This window comes from Botryllus schlosseri, chromosome 7 (assembly GCF_051294905.1).
Source record: "Botryllus schlosseri isolate E-star chromosome 7, Bs_hap1, whole genome shotgun sequence".
In the NCBI taxonomy this organism is placed as follows: Eukaryota; Metazoa; Chordata; class Ascidiacea; order Stolidobranchia; family Styelidae; genus Botryllus; species Botryllus schlosseri.
In genome coordinates this window covers 9,646,963-9,674,573 of record NC_137242.1, presented here as the reverse complement: position 1 = coordinate 9,674,573, position 27,611 = coordinate 9,646,963, and the positions used below count along the sequence as shown (strand labels likewise).

The 27,611-nt window shown below is 44.3% G+C and overlaps 1 protein-coding gene and 1 pseudogene across 3 annotated transcripts; both read left to right on the top strand.

Moving 5' to 3' along the window:
- Positions 1–3,312: 3,312 nt before the first annotated feature.
- LOC145442421 (sarcoplasmic/endoplasmic reticulum calcium ATPase 1 pseudogene) lies at positions 3,313–8,544 on the top strand (annotated as a pseudogene).
- An 888-nt stretch (positions 8,545–9,432) lies between these two features.
- On the top strand, positions 9,433–23,511 carry LOC145442422 (uncharacterized). Of its 3 annotated transcripts, XM_080320328.1 has the most exons (12): positions 9,433–10,549; positions 11,646–11,752; positions 11,834–11,976; positions 12,037–12,157; positions 12,658–12,817; positions 12,881–12,917; positions 13,803–14,033; positions 14,093–14,248; positions 18,210–19,197; positions 20,348–20,614; positions 21,345–21,503; positions 23,153–23,511. In XM_080320328.1, exons 1-12 carry the CDS (start codon positions 10,495–10,497, stop codon positions 23,300–23,302), a joined length of 2,574 nt encoding a protein of 857 aa, XP_080176454.1. In that variant the 5' UTR covers positions 9,433–10,494; the 3' UTR covers positions 23,303–23,511. The 3 variants fall into 3 exon arrangements, with proteins under 3 accessions (XP_080176454.1, XP_080176452.1, XP_080176453.1); XM_080320326.1 differs by having other exon boundaries at positions 9,435–10,549; positions 11,646–11,976; XM_080320327.1 differs by lacking the exon at positions 9,433–10,549 and adding an exon at positions 10,619–11,074 and having other exon boundaries at positions 11,646–11,976.
- The last annotated feature ends 4,100 nt before the right edge of the window (positions 23,512–27,611 follow it).

Sequence of the window (27,611 nt, the reverse complement as noted above, 5' to 3'; positions counted from 1 at the left end):
TTTGGTTAAATATAGGGCAAAATTCGACTGAGATACAGTAAGTCAGCACTGAAGTAACGCTCCGGTGGCTATTTCGAGAGATGAGCCTGAAAGTTGACCCTTTTTTAGTCAACCAAACCATGATGTGAAAGAAAAATTGTATTTTTGGTACCTGAGCCAGAAAGTTGGCGTTTTTTTAGTGAACCGACCACAAAGTGCAAAAAATTAGTTATTTTTTCAGGATTTTCCTCGGTATTGCAAGTCTGAAAATTTTGAAAAAGTGTCCTCTTTTCAGATTTCCAAAATATGGTAACCCTACTATCCTATCCACACAGGCATATAGCAAAGAGTCCTGGATATTGTAATGCGCTGTTGTTCCTGTTGTGGTGTTCCTAAATCGTAATCATTTTACAAAAGGTCAAATATAATTCGTACTCATAATTCCTATACTGCCGACATAGCACGACCCACTTTTGTTAGGCTTTTGTGAGAGACGAATTCTGCGAGCGACATGGCAATGAGAAACCTATCGATAAACCTACAGACCACAGAATTCTGTAGTATGATCGAAATGGAACCAGCAGCCCATTGCTGATGCAGCGATGGAACGTGCCGCGACTATTATACTCGCCGCCGTGTGTGACTACTGGTTTACACGTACCGGCATGATATGCATTCATATCTCAGAAGTTAAAAATTTCCGAATGTTTGACTGTGGTAGGATAAGAGTGCTCGGAGCTTACAAAGATTCCTATGCATTCTATCCGACATATATGCCTGAAAGAATGCAGAACACCTCCATCTGCACTATTAAATTTCCCTCATCTGTTATTTGACCATCGATTTGCCTACTTTCAATGATTTACTTGGAACCGCGAGAGAAATGTGATTGGGTTTTGAGTCGGTTTATCGATGACTTGAAAGTAGCGAATTGTAATTGGACGGCGACGGCTTATGAGAGCTTCGCGATATAAAGTAAATTTCACATGAATTATTACATATCTCAAAAACGCGATAGGAAAATGAATATCGATTAAATATAAAATTTACTAGGAAGCGTCGAGCCTTCTTCTCTCGATATGTGGATACAAATATAAATTTCCACTCCATATTCACATGAATCCGAATACTGTTGGGACAGGCAGTTTAATTTAACCAGCTGTATAGAGTTGGTGGAATAAACTCGGAACTACGCCGCACCCCGAACCGCTACACCGCTGGATGTTGGACCGCGGCATGTTGGTTAAATCCTTCGATCCTGACATATCCGGATACCGAAGTGGCCTGACAACGTGCTGTGCAAGTGGCCTGACTGATATACAATTTTGTTTCTTGGAATAGTACCGTATTATATGAGAGCCAAGTGTCAAAATTCGTTGCTGAAAATGTTCGTAGGAATTTATGCTAGGCGTTGTACAATGTACATGTACATTGGTTGGTTTTGCAACCTCCCGACCAGCAGTTATACAATGCTCACCGTTGTGAAACATAGGCGAATGCGAGTAATTGCAACATTACTAGGTGCTGTGCCTTAATACAGTAAATACAACTCTTGGCAAGGAAGCTATGGATCATGGATGGACAGTGGACACTCATTACTCACAGTTGTACCGTACATGTACTGTACATTGTACAAGTAAGTCTGAAGTCGGGCACGAAATGGGTTCGAACCTATATCGATCAATCTAGAAGTCTGTTGGCTCTACAGCTCTGCCACTTGAGCGACAAGTATTTTTTAATTTAAATTAAACATTGGGTCAATTAACTTTTGCGTGGCTGTTGAATTGGATAATGTCGCTGGTGGTTATAAATATAAAACGATTCAGCTGTACTCGATTCGGGATCTTATAAACCATATTTCCGTGCGTGGATTCAAATCGATTTTGGAATTTATTAGATATTCTCGCGAAATAATCAGCATCAGGATCAGAAGTAAAGACGGAGTGGGATTTTTCTGATCTTGAGACGATATCGGCCGTGTGGCCTAGCTAGATGATTTTCAGCTGCCTATATTGCACCTCAAAATGTTACTGGCTGCCTCGTCTGGCGTGTTTTTGGATTTGCTGAGCATTGACTGACATTTGGTCGTCACGCTGACAGTGAAGGTTTGCATTCATCTGCGTTAATCATTATCATGTCAAACATATCTTTCTGTATCCCATCAGGAACGGATTCCTGAATAATTTAATAGAACGAGCACATTCGAACTATAACCAAGCAGTATTTCTGCATGAATAACTGGGTGAGGAAGGTTGATACTTGATGTTTAGCGGTTTTTATACACGCTGTATGGAGTGCATGCACCAGTGCAATGCTTCTATTCATCGCGCTTCTATGCGTTAACTAATATCGTATAGCTGTTACCCACAATAAGATGCTTCCGCTTGCAATGCAGGCTGCAGCGAGTGTGGTGGAAATACATGAACAGTGCGGACGTATATGCGTGCGTTAAGGCTTGCTTCCTTTGTTTTCAAGCGCGTATACATGGCGTATAAGTGCGTATGATCAATTTGTTCAGATGAACGTCACGACGTCTGCGTGATGCAGTATTTATTCCTAGCTATGTAGATTCAGCAAACACGTTTATGTCGTTTAGGTTTCTGTTTTCTAGCTAAATATATACAATACGTTACTTTCATTTTCATTGGCGCATGCGACGCAGGGATTAGTGGAATAGCGTTAAATAGGTTCATCAATTGTGGTCAACGGAAGCTAGAGTTATTAGTGGAAGATGTAGCATAGCCATTTACCGCCGGGCTACATGCTGATTGATTCTGGGCTTTTCCACTAACAATAATGTGGTTGGGATACGATATTGATTTGCAATCATTTTAGCTGCTGAATATAAGTTCCATTTCACTAATTGATGAGACCAGGGTTTATACTATATTGGTATTCGGTACACTAACACCATATATAGCTAGATCTACGGTCATTCAGTGAAGTATGTAATACCCCATTGGCTGACTGAGTCAGGATGTTATCTACATCTTCCTGTTTATTTGCAATGCGTGCAGTTTTGGTTGCCCGACATATGAGCATGCGACACAATGGAAAACGACAGTTCAGCATGGAATACATCAGCATGCGTCACTTCAGCATGTGACTGTATAACCCAAAAACTTACCCTAAGCCAAAACATAGGCTAACCTAACCTAACCTAGCCTAACCTAACCTAAAGCCTAACCCTAACCCAACCATAAACCCAACCCTAACCTACCCCTAACCCGTAATTTAACCCACATGCTCATGTGTCGCATGCCAAATTGTCGCATGCTGTAATGTCGCATGCTCATATGTCCACGGACCGTATGCGCCATATATGACAGTTTTGAGTATGCGCTGTGCTGGATTTATCGTTGATTTATGCTCGTTGGTCATTTCTGTTGTTGGTGTGACGGACAGCTCGTACAAGCTATGTGAAATGAATTCTCGACTATGCCTCATACAGGAAGGATGATGAATATATAAATATGACGTCGACGTGCCATCAACTCAACTTTTGCCGCGAATGCATAACAATTGATTTTGCCTGGTGAATTCACCGGTAGCGTGATTACTATATGAATAAGCTCGATTATAAGGTATTGTCGTTCAAGCGCTGCATTGATCTTGCATTAATCTCGTATGTATGATGTTTGATGGTATTTATATAGCAGTGACTGTATAGTTAGTTTGGAAAGCGAAAGCTGAGAAACTGATATAATTTTACAGCTGAACGCTGACATTTAAGTGTTGCGATCAGCTGTCAATACCTTGTGCAATGTGCAACTGTGCATTGTGCAATTCCATCGTTTTCATGAATTGCGTAGCACATTTCTTTCTTACCTCACGAGTATATCGTAATTTCCTATATGTCACTGTTGTTTAGGTGGTGTTCAGAAATTGGCGATTTAATGAAGCCGTGTCACGACGGCCGAAAATTGTGGCCTATTGCTGTAATAACAAAATATTCGTCTCGATTTCAGGATCTGATTTGTGCTTCGGAACTACTCTCACGCTTCTGTAAAAATCTCGTGTGAAAAACATTACTGTCAGCCCGCATACATTCCAATGCTAGAAACTGTGAATGCGAGGGGACATGGTGTATATAGGCTAAGTATAAGGAGCGGGAAATACGCGTCTTGAATAAATTCAATGCCGCTCGAAGCTTATATCGCGGCCATTGGAGAGAATTCAGCTGTAACCGATGTCTTTTTCCACACTGTGTTTAACGTTGGCGGGTCTTGTTCAAATAGGCCTTATCCTTCTATATTGAGTTTCACCCGAAATGAGCTTCTTTGCCAAGTAAACCTACCTACACTAGTATATTACAGTGGTTCCGTAACGCTCAGCTGGCTCTCATGATTGTATTGGTATTATTTCCTTTAGACCTGGAATATAATACAATAATAGGATATACCTGAATGTAATACGTAGGTGGTTTTGATACTAGCGATAATCATAACTTTACGTTCAATTGGTGCTACTGACTGGCATGCAACTGGGTTTGTGCTATGGAAGACGCCTACGCTAAAGAGAAAGATGAAGTGCTGAAATACTTTGACGTTGACGAGTCCAGCGGTTTGAGTTTGCAGCAGGTCAAGACAAATCGTGACAGATATGGTCCTAACGAGCTGCCGGCAGAGGACAAGAAATCCTTACTAGCTCTGCTGTTAGAGCAATTCGATGACTTGTTGATACGAATGCTGCTTTTGGCCGCGTCAATATCGTTCGTATTGGGATTCTTTGAAGAGCACGAAGAGTCGCTGACAGCATTCTTCGAACCTCTGGTGATACTGCTGATATTGTTCGCCAATGCGATCGTAGGAATATGGCAAGAACGAAATGCCGAAAGCGCAATTGAAGCATTGAAGGAATATGAACCAGACGTGGCCAAAGTTAGACGCAAGGACAAGTCATCGGTACAGAGGATTCTAGCTAAGGACATTGTACCGGGCGATGTAATCGAAGTTGCTGTCGGCGACAAAGTCCCAGCGGACATGAGATTGATTGAAATCAAGTCCACCACTCTTCGTGTTGATCAAGCTATATTAACCGGAGAAAGCATGAGCGTGATTAAGCACACCGACGCGGTGCCCGATCCGAAAGCTGTGAACCAAGACAAGAAGAATCTGCTATTCTCCGGGACCAATATAGCTGCGGGTAAAGCTGTGGGAGTGGTAGTCGGTACCGGTCAGGCCACGGAAATCGGCAAAATACGCAACGAAATGGCCAAAACAGAGAATGAGAAGACGCCGCTGCAGCGGAAACTCGACGAATTCGGCAAGCAACTGTCCAAAATCATAAGCTTGATTTGCATTCTCGTTTGGGCGATCAACATCGGCCATTTCAACGACCCCATCCACGGCGGGTCTTGGATAAAAGGCGCGGTGTACTACTTCAAAATCGCGGTCGCCTTGGCAGTTGCGGCAATCCCGGAGGGTCTTCCCGCCGTTATAACAACATGTTTGGCTTTGGGCGCCCGACGCATGGCAAGGAAGAATGCCATTATAAGGTGTTTACCATCCGTGGAAACGCTGGGCTGCACGTCTGTGATATGTTCCGACAAAACCGGCACGCTCACAACCAACCAAATGTCTGTTTGTCGGATGTTCGTACTTGACGGGATAGATGAAGCTGGATTGCCGTGTTTCCATCAATTTACCATCGACGGGTCGACGTATGAGCCCGTGGGGGATGTGAAGTTGAATGACGCCAAAATAGCGTCCTCTGATTATGCCGCTTTGAAAGAGTTAGGGGTTATATGCTCTTTGTGCAACGATTCGTCGTTGGACTACAACGAATCCGCGGGAGTTTACGAGAAGGTAGGCGAGGCGACTGAGACAGCACTGACGGTTTTGTGCGAGAAGATGAATCCGTACGGTATCGACTTGACTAAATTGTCGCGTACCGCCAGAGCCAACGCTTGCTGCAACGACATCAAGGAACGGTTCGAAAAGCAATGTACTTTGGAATTTTCCCGCGATCGGAAATCAATGAGTGTCTACTGCCAGCAATCGGGCTCAAAAGACGCGAAAATGTTCGTAAAAGGCGCCCCGGAAAGTGTTTTAGAGCGATGCACTCACGTCCGGGTGGGCACCGAAAAAGTGCAAATGACAAACGAAATCAAGGAGAGGATATCGGTCTTGATACGCAAATACGGCACCGGCAGCGACACGTTGCGTTGTTTAGCTTTGGGCACGATCGACGAGCCGAAAGAGTTGACTACAATGGATTTGAGCGACGCGACAAAGTTTTGCGAATACGAGGCCGGAATTACCTTTGTCGGCGTGGTGGGTATGATTGATCCTCCCAGAAAAGAAGTGCGACACGCCATAGAAGAATGCAGAGCCGCCGGAATTCGCGTGATAGTCATCACGGGCGACAACAAAGCCACGGCTATAGCTATTTGTAAGCGAATCGGTCTGTTTGCAGAGCACGAAGACGCTGAGTCGTACTCCTACACTGGACGCGAGTTTGATGAGCTGACCCAAAAAGAACAATTCGAGGCGTGCGTACGGGCGAGACTGTTCGCCCGCGTTGAGCCAGTGCACAAGAGTAAGATCGTGGAATACCTGCAGCGTAATGGTGACGTAACCGCCATGACGGGAGACGGCGTCAATGACGCGCCGGCTTTGAAGAAAGCTGAAATCGGAATCGCGATGGGCAGCGGTACGGCAGTCGCGAAGACTGCCGCTAAAATGGTGCTAGCCGATGATAATTTCACTTCAATAGTAGCTGCTGTTGAAGAGGGCCGCGCTATATACAATAACATGAAGCAGTTCATCCGGTACTTGATCTCATCCAACATCGGCGAAGTCGTGTGTATATTTCTAGCGGCTGCTTTAGGCGTTCCTGAAGCTTTGATTCCGATTCAACTTCTCTGGGTCAACCTCGTCACAGACGGTTTCCCAGCTACAGCTCTGAGCTTCAACCCGCCCGATATGGATATCATGGAAAAGAAACCGCGTTCCACTAAAGATTCACTGATAAATAAATGGCTCATGGTGCGTTACTGCGTAATCGGGGGTTACGTAGGTGCGGCAACTGTCGGGTCTTCAATCTGGTGGATGCTGTACGCAAAAGGCGGCCCTCAAGTCACATGGTGGCAGATTACACATTACATGTCTTGCGCCGCACAGCCTGAAAAATTCGCAGGGGTTGACTGCAAAGTGTTCGCAGACCCGCATCCGATGACCATGGCGCTGTCGGTGTTGGTCCTTATCGAGCTTTTCAATGCACTGAACAGCGTGTCTGAAAACCAATCGCTGTTGGCCATGCCGCCGTGGAGAAATACGTACCTTCTCGTGGCGATTCTGGCGTCGTTAGCGCTTCACTTTGTGGTTCTGCATGTCGAACCGTTGCCGATGGTGTTCAGAGTATGTCCGCTGAACTGTGACGAGTGGACGACCGTGATTTGTATGTCCTTCCCCGTCGTTCTAATCGACGAAACGTTGAAGTTTATCGCGAGAAACTACCTCGAAGACTCGGGTATGTTGTCCACAGAGAAAAAGCGTCAATAGACATTCGATCGGGCTGATATAAACGGCAAACTTTGCACGAGAGCGTCAATGTATACCAATATTTGAATGCAGTATAGTATTCAAAGTACGAGTAATCCCGTATCGATTCGCACGCGCATGCAGTGTGCATTGCACATCTATTCTACTTTCAACGCCGTTCATTGATCCAATCAACCCGATTGAACGTTCGGACGAGAGGGCGTTTGGTCTTACGTGCGATGGCATGGACGAAGAACGAACTAGAATGAAATATGCATGGCCCGTGAAGACCTTTACGGGATTACGGCAGTGCGGATTTTACTCGTTCGTTCAATCAGCACCGGACACTAACACCAATTTGTACTTCTACGTTTGAAATTTATACCTTCCTAACTATATATCGCACAAGTTTTCGTAGCTTAGGCCCATGTCTGAGAAGTGATTTATCCCAGTATATATATATATATATATGTAAGCGGCATGTAGGCCACGGAGGAGACACACAGAAATATGTCAAGGCGGATTGAATCCACCATTGTGTAAATGCCCACTCAGTTCAACGACTACGTGTTACTTAATTGTTATCAATTTCGCGTGCGCGCTATTTGCTCAGGAAACGGGACAATTCAGTGCAACCGACGAAATAGTAGACAATCTATGCTGCGTTTTGCCCCACAGCTACTGTCCTTGTGTACGCCATTTATACAATCAGCAAATTAAATCTGCAGTGCGTTTAATTCGTCGGCCATCGCCAGTACTGTAAAGCCGCTACATTTAACAAGGATAACAACACTGCATTTATCACATAGAGAAAGTTGTATCCCAGTGATTTGCAATTATCTCTGACAATGAAATCAACTGTGCCCTTCGAGGTACCAGTAGAAATTCCGTAAAGGATAGGCTGGGAGACATCAAAACTTCACAATTTCAACTGTGCTTGCACCAAGGTCAACTTCATTTGTACACATTTTTATTGTCCTCGACTACGTTTGATAAAGATATATACTGTAGTTATTTCTTTTACTGTGTATTGTTCAATCAGATATAATTAATTTTGAAAAATACTGTTGTTACAATTGAATGCGTGCTTCCAATTGGTAGGTGACCAGACAGACACACACATTATTGATATCGTCCAAGAAAATGACATGGAATCAGGTACGGCATTGAATTAAAACCGATGTCTATGACGTCACACAGGAGGTAGGGTGACATTCAAGTCAAATTCAGTTCACGGGTCTAACAGACTGGTATCGCGCTACGAACTAGCAAGGTGAGATTCAGCAGTTTTGCCATACCAGTAAATATTGCCATGCTTCAATGGTCATTCGTGCAACGAAGACAGTTATACCAGGTTGGATTGTTGGTGTTACAGTCCCTACGAAGGTCACGTCCGCCTAATTCAATTAGCAGGTTTAGAAATGTTGTTGTGGAAGCAGCGCGAGTTTACCACACGTTCTACGGCCGCTTCTATATATACGTAAGCGGGCCCGCGGGCTGCTGTGAAATTTGATGTCAGGCTACGGTCGGGCAATAAGCGCAGATGCCACCCGTACAGAAATTCAGTCGCGCGTGCCGCACACTCACACTCGCCCGTGCGTTGTAGCAGCGCACAGAGAAATCCAAAGCGAAGTTAACACCCTGCACACAATGAGAAGAAATGCGTTCCAAAAGGCAATACTGCAGTTAAGCCCTGGCATTTATCATCCATATAATGACGTGGTAACGCAGTCTCTTTACCGAAGCGAGAAGCTTGTTGACGGTCGACCGACCCGCTAGTTCTTAGCTTTCGCCCTCTCTAAAATTGATACGGAACTGAGAGACATCATGCACTCGTCACGTATGTTTCTTTTTGACGCGAGAGCCGATTGCTCACTCGTCCAAGCCACAAACCACTGCGTCACGGAGAAGTGGGCCCGGGCAATGTGTGTGTGTCTACGCGAGGCGACGGCCAGATGGTCGAGACAGCTGCGCGTAGGAAGCGTTAAGTGTATGCCTGGTAAGCCGATCGCTTCAACGAAGCGCTTCTATGAATCAACGTATACAGTCGCCCGGGCCGTTACATACGTTTATCGCCGTGTTCGACGTGCAAATAGTATAACTAATGGTCTGACCGACGGGTGGAACGTAATATGGCCTTTGGCGACTAATACCGTTGTTTTCTAGATCGTTTCGTCGAATGTATAAATTTAGAGTGCACAATGCCCGGGTGGACCAGCTAGATTTATGACCAATATTTGTACTTCGGGATTTCAAAAAGGGACAGTATGACTTAAGGCAGCGTGGTTGATTGGATCCGATAAATGCTGTGATGAATATAATTACTTTTCGGTGTACATATCGTCCACTGCGAGGGACTGGCGACCGAACCAGCTTACACGCAAAACTGGTCTGGCATTTGATGACATTCTATTGTCGCGAGCACTGTGCTAGTTATCGGGTGCACTAATTGATCCATCGATCACTGTTCTTTTGTGACACGTTTGGAAGCGCAGACCTAGAGAAGCGCCCGCTGGGTATGTCTAGCGATCACACTATTTATTCATAGTAGGATATAAGCCACCGGCCCCGATACGACCAATTCATGACTGTAGGAGAAAAAAGAGACCATTACGCCACTCGTAAGTCCGCCACTCTCACATATCCATATGTGCGAATCGCTTGTGGTCGTCAGTGTGGATTACGGGCGCCCGCGTTGTAGAGAGGTAGGCCCTTGTTTGATATTTCAAGCATGATTCGTTTGGCGATAGAAGCGTAGCGCCACATACAAGGCGACGCTATTCGTGTTGACTGTTGGTGGATTACCTACCGAACCAGTAGCGTTTCCTGTCCTAATTTCACTGAAAGCGGTAGACCAGACAGGGATGACGAAATCGATCGCAGTAGCGCTGTACTACAGCCGGGCATATCGATGCTGTTCTGATATTATAATAGGGGATCGGTACTCTGGTTTCCGAACGATGGAATAAATATTGTGTGTTGTGGTCAGATTGTATTGAGAGTGGACATATAGATATATAGATATAGCGTTATGCCAAGATCGAAGAACCCGAACCCACGGCAAGTCACGGATGACGAAGTAAACGGTACGTATTACTGGCGACAGAAAGCCGTACTAACTACTGCATGCTTGGAGCTAATCGATAGGGCTACTGTTCGAAATCGCTACCGTGGTCACGTTGAATAGCGTGCCATGTATTACACACGGGATATCTTGAACGATTATAGCTTCCCGTATTGACACACGGCGTCCTGCATTCTCTGTGCGGCTTATTATCGCCACGTCTATCCCAGGGAGATAATGTGCGGAACAGTTAATTTGTTATGCCGTGCAATCGACCACTTCAGCGAGCCGGTCGAATGTCGTAGGTCGCGATAATGCGATGTACGGGAAAGAGAATCACAGCGAATTACGGGAATAACCCCGAGGCGGCGTCAACGATGTGCGAATCGTATCGTGTACTGTACCACACTGCGGTAACGACTGGTTTACGATGCCACATACCTTTCCGGCACCTTTTTACAACGCGATGTGACGGTTTCAGGAGGCGAGCGGCGAGATATTTTATCTTTCACCTGCTCTGTCCACGCCATGCACGAGTCGCGTAGAGGTACGTGCACTAATCGATACCGTGGGCAAGAACGGTCGTAGGAATAATGGCTTTTCGACGCCGCTGGTGGAGTTCGATACAATTCCTTTCAAGGGCACCCGTCGACATTAAAGCTCGTGACACTGTACAAATGCATTTGTGTCGTGCATGCACCCATGTCGCGAAACGTAAGCGATCACTGTTTGACGCAGCGGGACGCAGTGATACGGTTCACAATGCTTGCTGTTGTGTAACTCGCTTAGGTTGACGCCGACGGTCGGGTTTATCAAACAGGCGTCAGTAAACTTGACTTTGCTGTAGGCGCCGCGAATTTTCGCAGCTGTCATTGCCCGATCTGCACGAGCGGCTTTCGGTTTTAGTGCGCAAGCGATCGTGTATTCTTTGGAAGATTGTTATCATGTATGTAATATATTATCGTCCATTGTGTATTGCGGACTGCATTGAACATTGTCCGTCTTCATGGAATAATAAAGAAATCCGCTGATTACGTGTCGTATTTCGGCTTATCATTCGATTGCAATTTTGTTTGACGGGAAACGCCGACTTATCACTGTATTTTACTCTATTGTAGACGAATTGCCCGGCGATGAATTACCCAACGAAGACGTGGTCCAACAGGACGCCGAAAATATCGCGGATATACAAGATTACGAAAACGGGGACCTGTCCCCGAGCGAGGTACTCGTAGACCCTATCACTGATGACTGGGCGATTGCGGTACAAGAAGACCTGGCCGCCGACTTTGCGTCGTCGTCACAGCTCTCCGAGCATATGGACCAATCAGAAAACGGGTCACCAGATCCCGAAGCTAATCCAGTCGGCAAACGAAGCGGCTATTCCAGCGCTGGTAAAAAGCCAAAGGCCCAGTCGGCGAATGTTCTCAACCCGCAAGTGATGACATGGTAAATTTGCGACAAGATGTAACATCGAGGTCCCACTTGCTGATGTTTTGGTTTCAACAGGATGAGAAACCGCTTCGAAATGGGCACCGGCGGCAAGATCTCAGCCTCTGACGTCAGTAACTTGTACCGAAAAGACACGGAACACATGAGAAGCCCGCCGCCCGGACTGCAGAATTATCAGGTCGCGTGTGTTTAGTGATAGAGCGACGCCGGCCTGGAAAATTGTCCAATCAGGCGTGGCGTACGTCGCGTTGTATCGCGTTGTCACTTGCCACCAAAGACGATGATTTAGGAGCGCGGCCTGTTCGTGTGATTCGGTAGTAGGCACTTGCCTCGGGGGCTAGGGCTAGGTAATACCACTGCATCTTGTTCTCGAGTCGGAATCGTGATTCTATGCGATATCGCGTCCAAATCAAATAACATGCCCCGTTGTTCGAAAATCGAATTGAAACAATTCCTGGGCTCCTAGTTGCCGTTATTTCGAATGATTTCCGTCCGAATCCGGTTGTAACCTTTTAATATCTAAATCCAACTTGAAGCATTTAGTTATATTAGTTAGAGCCCAAAATCAGCCATGTTCACGTTGACTTATTATATAAAATGATGACTACGTTATCTGTAGAGAGAGAGAATGGAATAGTTACTTAGTGTCCGAGCCTAACGTTTTATTTACGTTCACAGGTCGGCCAACTCCTCCGGCGCGTCTTTCCCGAAATAACGCGCTGCAAAATAACCGTAAACGGAAGGCGATATTGGGTCTACAAACACCTCACCCTAGTGAAAGACCCGCCGGAAGACTTATTCGAAGCCAAGCCAAAGCGGGCGATCGCGATCCGTCTAGGTAAGGGGGCAGATGCGATAGCCTTCGGTTGATTTCGGATTTCTAATTGACATCGTGTTTCAGAAACCGGCAGCAATGGACATCGTTACCAGGGATTTGGGTGAGTACATAGTTGGCGCTACGAAAGTCACTGTATGCGCACCGGATGTAGTCAGTAACAAATTAATTCTACTTTTTTGGAGCACTCAAGTAGATTTTATTTTCCGGCTTGCACTAATTCAAGTGATTAAGATTTTAGACTACTCCCACTTCTACTTTTTCCATATTTTTACTAGGCCAAGAATTTTTACTCGACGTCGCCACTGCAACTTGTACAAAGTTAAATTTACGAGGATACTTCACTTCTACTTGAGTATCAACGATCAATACTTGTCACTTTGACCATCTCTCGATATGGACTGGTATACAGAAAAAGTACAGCAATTTCAGACTCTCTTGCGCGTCGTGGCTCGTGATGTCAAAATATCGAGTTCTTATGGTGCTCACAATGTAAATTTATCCTCCATTTGTCCTTTTCATATCTTGAAATCGCTAGTCGAAAGACGACCCAATACAATTAGCGATAGTGTTTCAAAATCAAAACTTGAATGTCGCGAATTAAAATTCGTCGCAGTGGTACCGAAGTAGCTTATGTCCATTTTACATATTTTGAGAAAATTAACTTAACGTGAAGTTTTCATCTTGTTTCAGCCATATATTGGCACCATTTAACTTCGATACACTGAGACAGACATAACCATGCCTACGACATGACCGATACAAATTCAAATATTTTCGAAAAATAGATTTTTTTTCAAGTTTTAAAAATGGACCTTCCAAATTTGAAAACGGGTCATAAGTGCTTTGATACCACTGCGACGGAGTGCTTCTCCGCTGCTATATTGTATTCAAATCCGGGCATCGATCGTGTAATAACTCAAATCGTTGCGGATATGTCCCCAAAGTACGCCAAGCATCCACGTCAACGTCCCCGTCCTAATTTCAGGCAAACAGACTATGACGAAGGTTACGCCTACGGAGAAGACGCCGACAGCGAAGTTTCTAAGCTCAGCGCAGCGGGTGCCAAATTCGCTGTAGATAAGGAGAAAAACAACGCCATACTGCTGGGACTTTTGGGTAGCGACCAGCGCGAGCCGTCGCCCCCAGAGGACGCCGGCTCACTCCAAAACGGCGTCGGGATGGGCAAGAAAAAGCGCGACAGCGAAGTCATCGACTGGTGATAAGCCAGGTGTGGTGATTTATGGTGTAATTTCTAATTCACGACCATCTACACAGGCTTCGGTCCAGCTACAAGTTCAAGCCGGGATACTACGTTAAGAGCATGGACTTACTGCGCAAGTACAACAACGGACGCGTTGAAATCGTGAAATACTTGAGTCAAGTCGGGCGGGTTATGAAGCACGTTTTTCCGGACGTCCGCCATCTTCGAAAGTGAGTTTTCGGTGTCGAAATTTGCGAACGTTTCGCGTGGCTGCGCGGTATTTTTACATGGTCCAATGTTGGGTATCCTTTGTGTTGTAGGCGGTGGTTTAGTGTGATATATTTCCCAAACATATTTTACGCATCGCCCCATTAGCAACAACCAGGTATAACCGCTGCCTAACCCCGATAAAAAAGCTGTTTAGTACATTTCACACACAAACCACCTTGGTGCATTTAACCTATTTAAGTTTAATCAATTCATATACAGCAAAATTTTCTCTTCTAAAGCAATCGCGTTTCGTTGTGCTGCATAAGCAATTTAAATCATTCTTGTTGCATATACAGTATACACTCAATGGCTGGGTAATGTTCGTTGATTGATTCATTGATTGGTAGGTTAGAACTCTCATTGTTGCATAACAATGAACGTATACGGATAGTAGTAACGATCTCCAACAATTACGCCTTGTACTACCGCTTACGACGTGACCTCGTGTTCATACGTCTGTGGTTGGTGTATAACAGATATAGCTATTTGTTGACGGATTCCGAACGTCCCGTTTTACTCTCAACCCCCCTTTTGTTTCAACACCCCTATCGCACAGTATGCAGCTAGATGTAGCTTGACTTATACCACTTTGGGTATCACTGGTTTAGAGGGCCTCGCGGGCCGAACCGACTCAGTCAATTGAAAATAGTCGATACTTCACAAATGTGCTGTGGATATGCATACTCTGAAATAGAATGTGGATTCATTTACTTACCAGTGTATTACGGAAATGCACGCGCACCAAGTCAACTTTCGTTTTGGTATATTGACAATTGCGATGGTTGGATAAGTGCGACCGGGCGTCTGGAGTATGCTAACTTTGCGCGCTTCACTTGCGTTGTCGTATATACATTCCCCTGACAACATCTGTTCGGTCGATAAAATGGACCAGTTCACCTCGAGCGCTCCATGTTAATATGTGTTGTGAACTATGTGAAGAGTTAGCGACAAGAGGTCATCTCGGTACGCAAAGTCTGGACTGACACAACTCAGTTCGGCATCGTGTACGCGACCTTGGATTCACCTCCAACTAGATTTGTTAGAACTTCTGTTCTACTGTGCCTGTGACCTGAATTTAACCCCGGTGGCTCTGTTGTGTAGTTCATGAACTCTGGATCGAAGCGAGTTACCTCAAATCTCATTGTAGTGTCATAATTAATTGGACGATGAATTTGTTGCTTAGCGTAAATCACCTGACCGGCGGAAAAGGATGGTTGCGAATAATGATCCGATATGCTTGAAATTCGCGAATACAAGGTAGAAACTGATAGAGGTTGTACAATGTACACTGTACAGTACATGTTTCGCCACCTACCCGTGGCTATTTGTTACAATCCGCTCACCACGAGTGGCCGGTCGTGTTGTATACGCAGTACGCACACGTAGTGTTTACTCTCTCGCAAAGTGCAAATATCATCAACCCCGAGTTGGAACAGATTGGGGGCGTTATCTATGGCATTAAATCCTCTGCGTTCACATTGTGTTTGATGTATTTCAATATACCGATTGAACATGAACCCGTCCATTATCTAAACGCGAAAGGCCGAAATAATTTCAGGGCGGCTTTTAATTGCCGTAAATACGCGTCGTGTATGGAGGATTGGAATGGTCCTCTCGCACTTGATAATATAATCATAATTACGGCGGCATAAAACCACCTATTCGAATCCAAGCCTAATCTGCCGGATACCAAGAATTTCTCAATCAATGTATAATACCTACATTTGCCCTTACTACTCTCAAACAATGTTTGCTGCGTTCACTTGATGAATCAATACTAGAACGGTCTTGGAATGTGATGTCCTCGTGGTTTACTGGCATGTGCCGCACATTTCTCTGATATTTTGTGCCATCTTAGGTTCTCTGTATTTGGTGGATAAGAGTGGGACTATGCGCGCCGACTTTTAGATCAAAATAGATATCTTTACTGCGGGTGTAGTTCGAATATAGAAGATATAAATTATGATTTGAGCATTGAATTCAAATAGGAACACGAGTTATGGACATTTTTAATCGTTGGTTGCAATTGAGCGCGTAGATCAGTCAGCAACCACAGTCAACTTCCATATTAGAATTCAGAATTCGTTTCTTTTCTCCTCAAGAATAGCCTACATACCGCGTATATATAACCGCGATTTCGTTCGTGAAATCAAAACCGATGCACTTACCCGATTTCTCAAAAGACAAAATACTGGTCTCCTATCAATTTATAGATGGCAGAGGTGACAGTCGTGACAATTTCACTCATAGAATGGATCACAGAATTACTCAGTAGTTTAAAAAGCGTAAAATTGAGTAGTTTTACTTGTAAACTGGCCAAGTAAACGTCGAAGTAGTCTGTAAACATGAACACTTTAGTAAGTAGTATCAGTGGGCAAAATCTAATTGACTACTGGGAAAAAGAGGAAGTAGTTCGTGAGGCCTACTAACAACTTCCGTTCAAAAGTCGCGACTCCGGGGTCATGTAGTTATGGACTGGATTTTTGGCAAAATCAAGTACCTAACTGGTGATCAGTAACGAAGTAATTCTACTTTTTCCGAACACCCAAGTAGGTTTCGCCCACTTGCACTACTTACGAAAGTGGTTGTGTTTTAGGATTCTTCCACTCGACGATTTTTTTAGGCAAAACTACTTACTTTTTCTAGTTTGTATTTGATGAAGGTGAGAGATTTACGTATATGATTGCATTTATTTTACGGGTCAAATTGTCATGAGGCTCATAGTCATGACAACTGGGTGAGAGGGACTCCGTATGACGGTAACTGAATACATTTTTAAAAATAGCACCTATTTGTAGTGTCATTAGTCCTTTTGCGTCAGTCGCGAAGATACATCGTGCCGTAAGTATGCCGTAAGTGCGTAAAGTATGCGTCCCGTCATCCAGTTCCACTTTTCCAAACTATTTACTTGACTACTTCTCCGAGTTTCAATTTCTAATTCTACTTGAAGTAGGGCTGGGCACAATGATTCGAGTACCCGAATCCGAATCGAGTATTAATTTTAATGATTCGAGTCTAGTAGTAAAAGACCATTTTGTCGAGTATTGAAATTATAGGCTCCTCGCAACTGAAAGTGAATTTACTAACGAGAATTGTTGTTTTGATACTAATTTCCAATGAGGAAGCCTTGAAACCTTGATTGGCCGTGTCGCAGCATACGAGACATAGTACAAAAGTACGAACGTTACTGGAAATAACACATTTCTGAAGTCATGATCATCCAAGAACATTGTCAAGAAGTGCAATGAAATCGGTATGGTCGAAAAAATACCAAAGTATATTTATGGTCACGAATAACAGCCATTATGTTCTTCGTGGTGGCATAAAAGGTACATATTTGAACTTTGACATTGTACATTCTGTTGTGACGTCATAATGAGTGTTACGCGAATAGTCGACTAGACTCGAAGCGTAGTACGTGATTCAGAATCGAATCACTCAAGTACTCGATTCGCCCAGCCATAATTTCTGAGATGTCATTGAAAGTGCTGGTTGAGAGCACCAGAGCGTCACCAAATAGGCTCTGTTTCTGGTCACGGTTGTAGCACAAATTTCCATTGTTAGGTTGATCTGCCCTGTCTGCCTGCGGGCGACGTCATAACGGTTGAAATTCGAGCTTCTGTCGCGACCGGAAACGAAGTCATACTGGTAACTCTCCCTGTTTGGCGGCTAAGAACGGCGTTATACAGCGATGTGCTGCATGTTTTAGATGTGACGATGATCGTACGTCCGTCCTATTTCCTGCTTGAAAATTTTACATGTCTTAGACGTTGTTACTTCGACTGCTAATGGAGTCCTTGACCACCACTGATTTTGAATAATTTCTGCAAGCGTGTTTCGTAGCGGTAGCCCGACTCCGATTTCGAAACAGATACCAATAACGATCGGCGAAATTATAACTCCGTTTCCCTTTTCTTACAGATCCTTCAAAGGCGGCAAGCGCGAATGGGTATACCTAAACCTAAAGCCGGTCGACGTCGACAGCGACAGCGAAGAAGGCAGAAATATGGTGATGCCCACCATGCGCCGCGCCATAGGTTGGTACCACGGTATCGAATCCCCGTCTCCCGACACTGCCAAAAGCTCGTCCGGCTGGAAGCGAGAGCGCGTCGACATCAGCCACACGCCGCTCTCGATGGTACCCTCGGATTCTGTGTTCAGCCAGCGCAGCGAGGTTTTCCAAGCCAAACGATTTCCGAACGATAACAAGGTCGTGATCACGAAGAAAGCTTACGACGAGGTGCCGAGTTTGGTACACTGGTCGCAGCGGCACAGCTTCGAACACGAAGTCGCGGAGTCTGGTGCAACAGACCCCGGTAACGAGAAAGACACTAGCGAGATCGAGAGAGATATTTTCGCCCCGTTCACGCAATGCGAGCCGAGTTCAGACAGCGAATACTACAGAGTCGCCAAACGTTTGAAATTGTCTGAATCGCATCCCACAAACAACATCCCAAACGCGTCCCCAGGATACTCCACGGCCAAAACTACGAATTCGAGAGAAATCAGACCGACGAGGCCGTCGTCACAGCCGACGTCGTTTGTCACGGACTGTAACTCTCCCGTTCTCGATCTTAGCATCAAAGGAAACGAGAGAAGTTCGTTTCGAGAAAAAATCGACCGAATCCTCTCTCCTAATTCGCCGGACGGTTTTCGGGCGTCGGACGGGCAAGACTCGTTCTTCTCCAGACAATCGGCAGGCGATAGTGTCGCGGCCTCGCCGCCGGTCATTTCCGCAACCGGCGTACACCCGACTATTCACTATCACCCGAAGAATTTGAGCAGGCCCACCGCCGGCTACGGCGCGACCGCGTCGGAAAGCACGGATTCGCAGTCCGTTCCCGCGAATCAGTACGCCGAGTCAGGGTACGGCAACGATGACAATCCGATATCGTGGCGTTCGTTACAGGTAAGGAACTTTGGTTATGTACTCATAGGTTTTCTCTACTGGCACCGCTTACTCGAGAGGTTATGATTTGAGACTGCTTTTAATTAATAGTGGTCAGTGTTTTTACGCAAAACCAGGCCTTTTTACTTGGAAATAGCTACTGCTACTTGGACACCAACGACGACTTCTTCTGCCTTGGATGAAATGTTGAGCTTATCAAAAATCCTAGGTCGAAGCCCGGCCGAAATCTTGTGATCCCTCTTTTTGCAAATTCCAATTCAAGCTCGTCCCACATAGCAATACTAATTACGATAGACGAGAAGAGTTGATCCCAATCCTGATATGATATAATAGGCCGTGTCCGGCAATCACTGAAACGTATTCTTAACTCGCGTAAATATTCACAATATTATAAATTTACCGTCCAAATCCACAATTACAGTGAATCCAAATGCGTTTGAAATCCCGTTTTAACAAATCCAAGCTCTGCGTTGACTCGGAACGAAATAGCGTCGACTGCACACGTGAATAAATAGCGCCCTTCCAAGTCCGAAGGTCACGTAAAAAGGCGAAAATGCCCATTTAAGTTAGGGTTTTCGAAGTTTTGTGGTGTCATATGTGACAATAGCCAATTATGGCGTTTCTCGTTACGTCACGCGTCATGAAGATAAAGATCTCCGCCATTGTGGACTAAAAACCTCGGTTATCCTTATCTCCGCATCTAAAAACATCTTGCACAATGCTACGATTATTATCAACGGAGCAGTGATTTCTGTTGAATAATGATTGAGCCACATGATGGCGACGAAGAGCCACGAAATAGTCGTGGTCTCAGAAATGCCGAAATGATTTTGGATAACGTGTAGTTGAAGTTATGGAATGGTGTTCCTAGCGGCTGCTAAATAGATACACATGTAAACATTTCAAGTCACTATTACTGTCATGTCGTTATAGTCGGCTCGGATCTGATTCTGCCCAGTTCTAGTCGTGTTACATTGATGGCATCGCATTTTGTCCTTGGTAAATCTTCATTCTGATCACAGCCCCGCCGCTACGTGTCACGTTCAGTACGCGAGCTCGCGTTTCACCGTTCGCCTTAACTATTGGCTTACCGCGTCATCGATATCTATCACCCGGCCGACGCCAGTAACTTTAATTTCACGCATCGCAGACCTTCAACGTGCAGCGCTACGGTTGGATGAAGTCACCGGTCGCGGCCGCCCACAGCCAGCTCAACACGCCCGACGCGAAACAGCCGCGCTACGTCGAGTGGTTCCTGTTCTGCGGCCAGGCGCTGGTCGACAACCAGCGCGCCCTGAAGGAGATCAAGATATACGACGATTGGACCGTCGAGATCCACGCGCTCGGCAGGCGGGTGTACCCGAACGACTTGGGCGGCATCACGGACTTGGAGAAAACCGCCGCTAGCTTGAATAAGGTATAACACCAACGTGAAAATGAATTTCGCTCCGTAACGGAGAACGTACCTACGCGTCCCCAATTGTTTGCCTTTCTGTGACGTCGACATTGGCTAGTTCCCGACATGCAATGTTGTTAAGGTCGTGATTTTCATTGCCCTACCTTCGCAGAACAGAGTTCTAGTGGTTGTTTTTTTGCACTGGTTCCCTACTGAGCAGTTTACTAAGCAAAACTTTTTGATTTTTAGACTTTGGATTTTGTGAAATGGAATGTAATTTTGTAATACCGTATGTTTGAATCACTTTCAAGATTGAAGAAGACTTAATAGTTCCTTTATCACAGCAACTGAATATATTTTCGGAAAACTACGGATATTTATACGGCCGTTAGCAGCATTTTGCGTTAGTCACAATTCCGGAAGCAGCCTTCGATTTATTGATTAAAGAAGGCTACCCCTCGATCCAATCTATTTTTTGAAATAACTCTAGTCCCCTTCAGACTTGCTCTTGAAGTAGTTTCTACTGGTTTTGTAAATCGACACTGCGACTTGTACCTAAGCAGAAATTTACGGCGTACTGCTACTGAGCAGCGACGCTGACCAATTTGGCTACCTCTGTCCCAGGATTGCTGAATACGGAGGACGCTCTTCCTTTTTTTCATATATTCTCTTATGAATGTATTATTTAGACGTCGTTCCAGTAACAGCGCGACTCGATTTCAAGTCATAAGCGCTAGCATTTCGATTTCAGGTTTTCCGCGTCCTGGCCGAGTCGAAGATGTGCGCGGGTTTTCCCGCGCCCAGCGCCAACGACTTGTACATTCACGGGATCCTGGTCAGCCGGTCCGAGGTTTGGTCGTCTCGAGAAAGCGACGAGGAGGATCTGAAACAGCGCGCCGTCAATTGCCAGGTACCGCTGAATGTCAAAGTCTTGTACACCGGAGAGCAGGGTTCCCTGCCTGTGGGCCATGAGTCTTTTTCAGGGATCATGAAAATATACAATGACAATTTTTCAAATTTATAATCTCTGTTTCTACTCCACTGTAATTGTATACACAAGTTTTGTTATTGAAGTGACGTTTCGTTTTAATTTTTTGCAGAGCTTCTTGGAGGTACAGAACTTCAATATACAATTGAATAGAGCTTATTCATATTGACATGAACCCGAACCCCGATTATTCGAAATTTCATGTAGTGCTGTCACTTCGTGCTTAGTCCAGACTGATAAATGCGAGAGGCAAAATGATCAAAGTTAAAATGTCTTCACGAATACATTGTGACAAGAGAGTACGACGTCACCGCGTCACAAAATAAAACATGAGTAGGCCAATTCTGAATTTTTTCCAACCCCTCTACGGCCGTAGTCTCAAATTTGTTCAGAGGTCGCGTGTCAGTACGAAACCCTTTAGAATTCCATGACCTGGTCTGGTTTTCGAGATTAACAAACCGAATGCGAATCCGACACAAATCTTCAAACAAAATCCAGATCTGATGCTCTTCTCCGCCTCTAACGCAACACTCATAAGTAGGGCTGGGCAAAATCGAGTACCTGAGTGATTCGATTCTGAATCACGTAATATGCTTCGAGTCGAGTCGAGTAATCGAGTATCACTCATTATGACGTCACAACAGAATGTAACACTTCAAAGTTCAAATATGCACCGTTTATGTCATCACAACGAATATAATGCCTGTTATCCATCTCATAAAACATACTTTGGTGTTTTTTCGACCATACCGATTTCATTTCACTTGGTGCTAATGTTGTGGGATAATCATGACGTCGGAAATGTGCTACGCCCAGTAACCTTCGTTGCTTCACACTATATGTTTCGTATGCTACGATACCGCCAATCAAGGTTTCGAGGCTTCAACAGTGGAAAATACCTTCGAAACTATAATTCTCGTTGATAAACTTTCAGTGGTGAGAAACGTATAATTTCACTACTCGAAAAAATCGTCGTTTACTACTCGACTCGAATCATTAAAATTAATACTCGATTCAGATTCGAGTACTCGAATCATTGTGCCCAGCCGTACTCATAAGTAAGAGAACTCGAGGCGAAATTGTGTATGGAGTAGGTAGGCTTAGTTTACATGCTGGACTTATTGAAGTGGTTGTTTCTGTTATTTTCACTTATACTTCAACAGTATTTAAGCAAAAGTACTTACTTTTGAAATTTCGATTTGGCAACGTAGCAATTAGTTTAGGGATAAGTTCGTATCACTTTTATAAGTGAAATCGTCGCGAGAACCGCGAGAAATAGCTCTGTATCACGGCAGCTGAATACATTTTCGAAGGTAATACATATACCTAGTCAATTTCAATTGGTCGTTTAGCGTTAGTTGCGAAGATACATCTAGCAATTTCGAAAGTAGCAGCCTATGATTAACTGCTATAAGTATGTGACCCCTCCACCAAATCTACGTTTTGAATTCACTTGCCTGAGTGCTTTTCATACCATCGCATTTTCCATTTCCACTTGAAGTATTGTTGACTTTATGTACTTATAGTCGAGTGAATAGCACTTTGACCTGACCACCCGCCTGATTTTCCAGATGATGTATTCCGGTCCAGGGATCTGCTGCTCGAAATGCGCCCGAATCATGAAGCTGCACCAGCAGCAGCGCAGGTCCTCGCTGCGAGGCAAACGGACGAATTACGAGAGCGCGCGCCCGGAAACGCAAGTCAAGCAGGAGCGGCTCTGAAGGGTCTCGCCGATTTACGGAGTCGAACATTGGGATTACGTGCAAGCCGGGTCGGAGCGGCGAGTCGACTGAATCGGATTTGTGCATTTTTGCTGCGTGTCGCGTCGCAGGTTTTATTTCAGTTCAGCGTCGCGTAGCCTCTCCACTGCCTATATTTGCCATGCACTGTGCTGTTGAACGATTGTGTACATAATAGTCGATGTTGATGATGTGCTGCCATCATGTTTTGGGATTGGAGGGTAGCGTGTTTTGGAAATCCCGATCGTTTGCGGCTGCGCTGGTATATTATGTATGATCTGGTTCGGGATTTGATCACTGACAAGACGAGCGTACACTTCAGTGAATTCAGAAAGCAGTTAGAAGACAGAGAGTTGCTCAATTACTGTGGTAAATGAGTGATGTTATAATGCTGTCGACTACACCATGTATTGAATTCAAAACGGTGCCGAAGATGGAGTAAAACTGGCGCGCACTCGATGCGCGACGACGATGTGGAACGGTGTCCGTAGGGGTTCCAACTAGAGGTGGACGCTTTTGATAGGTTGGAACACGTGAATAGATTTTCAGTTCGCAGGCTCAAATGACCGTTGTTAGTGTCGTCTGCGGGGACGTTACAGAACGAGGCGGAGTGTCGTAAATCCGTAACGTCTGACAGTTTCGGGAATACATACGGCGTGAAAAAAGTCGCACAGTCCAACTCGCTACGACTGCGGTTCCCAATCTTGGGGCCGCGGCGTCCATGTAGTCGTTTGCCTGCACTCTGAGGGTCACGGAGACGAAAACTAGATACCAATGACTACAAGAGAGAGAGTAACAGACGGCAATGACGGGGGTACAGAAAATATGCATGCACATTGCACACTGCATATAGTATCGGTATCAGATAGAAATGATCGATACGACCGTGGAGGTCTACTAGTCTGATCACACCGGCATCAAACAGGTGCACTTGACTCTATAACGGGAATGTTAACTTTGAGGAATGCGAACCGGGCAAACAAAGTATCAGATTCAGAGCAATTAAATCGACACTTTAAAGCGCCACAAACTATAACGTAATAATGGTGCCTGGCCACTGGCCAGAAATCAGCAGGACGGGAATTTCCTCTGTCAACTACAAGTTACCTGGTTGTGGTAACAACAAACATACACGCTCGCTCGACCGGCGGGATAACTTACCGCGATCGTTATCTGTATTTCATGTGACGCAGGATTCTACGTAGCACAATTTGACTACTTCGATTGAGTATAGATTAGGATTTCCATATTTTTGTGGCTCGCATTACGGACAATCTTTAGCGACTACTAGCGGGTTCTACAATGAGGCATGAACATATTATCTCTCAATATGACGTCGCACTAGCAAACCCTTCCCAATCGACAACATACAGGAGTGGAGTGGTACATAAGTCCAGAATTGGGCCATCTCTTATGTGAGCTCAGGTGATTGCTAGGGTTCGCAACAGATTTCTTCACGGGCCTGATGAAATCGTTTGGCAGGCCGCATCAGCAAGGCTATTTTACCAAACCGAACAGAGCTGGGGACGGAGCCTAATATTATTGCATCCACTTAGCAACATGTGTTACCAATGTAATTCATTGCTTTCATCGCAGCCGCGGATTATACCACTGCGCTATCTCGCCACACACACATTAGTTATGTTTATTGTGTCATAAAAGCCAAATCCGTACGATTGGGGTGTTGGGTACCAGTGTTGTGATGACTCGAGTCATGACTTGACTCGAGTCAGACTCGAGTCACCTTTTTCGTATGACTTGACTTGACTCGAGTCACTTTGCTAAAATGACTTGACTTGACTTGACTCGGCGTATGAGAAATGTGGATTGACTCGTGACTCGGAGCAAAATTCACGAGTCAATTTCAAGTCATCAAGTGATCGGTGTCAATAAAAATCTCTTTATCTTGCGTATATTCGGATTGTTCGCGAAACGCTGGTGTAACCCGCGAGAGCGACCAATCATTCAATGATTGCGGGTTTTACTAAGCCAAAACTTGTTCTTTCGCAAATAAATTGACCACAAACGAAGTGATCGAAGCTTACAGCTTACGTTATCGTAAACTAGTGGTAAAATAATTTAATAGCAAAATACCTATTTCTTTTCTCTGTTCATACCTCTTTTTTTGCGGAAATTGTAATCGAATATAGTTTATATACTCCTCAACCGTTGGCGCAGACTCGAAATGTATCATATCAATTATTATAAATGGGTAATTTATTGCATCTTATCAATTCGTCTCTCTATTCTCTATTCAATATAAACTGAGGCTATGCAGTTACTTACATAGTTTAACAGTTCTACGTATATGTGAGCGATACAGCGCGCCTTCTTCCATGCATATTTAACTCCATATTCGTTCATCGGTTCAGAATCAACGTCAATTTGTATTTCAGACAGCTAGCAAAATGCAATGGCATCATCATGCCTCATACATCGAAAAGGCAACTTGACTTGAATTGTGACTTGACTCGTGACTTGACTCGACTTGACTCGAGTCACCTCCGAAAATCGAGTGACTTGACTTGACTCGAGTCACCTTCGAAAATCGATTGACTTGACTTGACTCGAGTCAAAATGTGCAATGACTCGAAATGACTCGTGACTCGAAGGTAGTGACTTGATCCCAACACTGTTGGGTACTGCTGTATAACTTGTTAATGGGGTAATATCGGTAGCAAGTGTAGAAACCCGTTGTTACACTCTGCTGAATATCAACGTAGCAATACTCAGAATCCGAATATTTTGTTCGGTCTGGCCTAGACCGTTTTTGTAAGGCGTAAGCTTATAATTCCTTGCATGTAGGCCTACTCGTCGAAATTGTTGATAAAGTGACGGAAGATATTGATTTTTTGGGATTATTATATAATTTCATTATTTCAGTTAATACATTTGGCGACGCGTTTAAAAAGTCAGTATGTACTTCAGCATTGTGGCATAATGTGGCCTAAGTCGAGAGAGACCGATGTTGGACGCGCGCGAGTGTGGAAGTTGTCCTGATTACGAAGGCAAAGATCCCCGAACATTACCTAGTCATTGTCGTGGCGCACATGACCTTATCCAGGGGTCGGTAACCTTTTTCGACCGAAGAGCCATATTGACCCAATATTTTCAATCACAACTCACAAAGAGCCATAAATGTCAATTAACTGTTACGTCACAATTGAGAATTCGTTACGTACTAGAAGCACTAATACATAGGATTCATGGTATGCTGTAAGCCTATTTTCTCTGCTCACATGCGTAGGTGGAGCCAAACGTGGTCTCTACAGCAGTACATACCTTGGAACCAATGATTATATGGTATTTTCTATGGATAACATAACATCGTTAGGTTATATTTTTCATCTAAACAAGTCACACACAATGTACAATGCGATGTCATTAACAGATAGGAGGATGTCGAACGACACGCATCAGTAGCGATCATTTACTCTAACATCCACCTCGGCCTAGAGTGCCCGATGACGCAATTCTTTTCGATGTTGATCTTTTTTTTTTAAGTCGCGGCCCTTTCTACTAGTTAAATAGCTGGTTCGTGGTACAGAACTTGAATATAGCTTTCAATACAACATCCATTGTAGCAGTATATTTATTAAACTCGAAGACTTTTCGGGTGCCTCTTTTCAAGAGTTATCGGCACACTGAAGGGATTTAAACAGATTTAAAAGCAAAACCAAAAAGGCAAAGTATGACGCAGCAATCAAAATCACAGACCATGAAATTCGCATTGTATCAATGGCAACAATAACAAACTACGAAGTATATGGACATACGGTACTATAGTCACTAGGTACTAGGTACTATAGTCTAGATCAGAGTTGGATCAATTACATTATTTCAGTTCAATTACAATTACAATTACTTTCATGCATGTTTCAATTACATTACAATTACAATTACTCCTTGCATGCTTCAATTACATTACAATTACAATTGGTGCTGTTGAACATGTAATTGATTAATCATAAATTCAACCGTGCTCCTTGACAACCGTAGCGTCGTATTTAACAACAATTCAAGTCTAGTTCAGATTGTGTAGTAATAAGTGCGTTTATGTGCGAACATAGTATGCTATGTAAGATGTCATCGTGACGTAATATAAGCGTGTTTTGTATGCTCGGTAATTATGGCTCACGTAATTGGAAATGTAAAATGCTATTTACCTAATTTCCTATGGGTTAGGATTAGGGATAGGGTGCAGTATGTCGTTGAAAAAGTATTATAATATATGCACGTGTTGGATTTGCGTATATAGTATATAATTAAAGAAATAATATTATTTTTATCG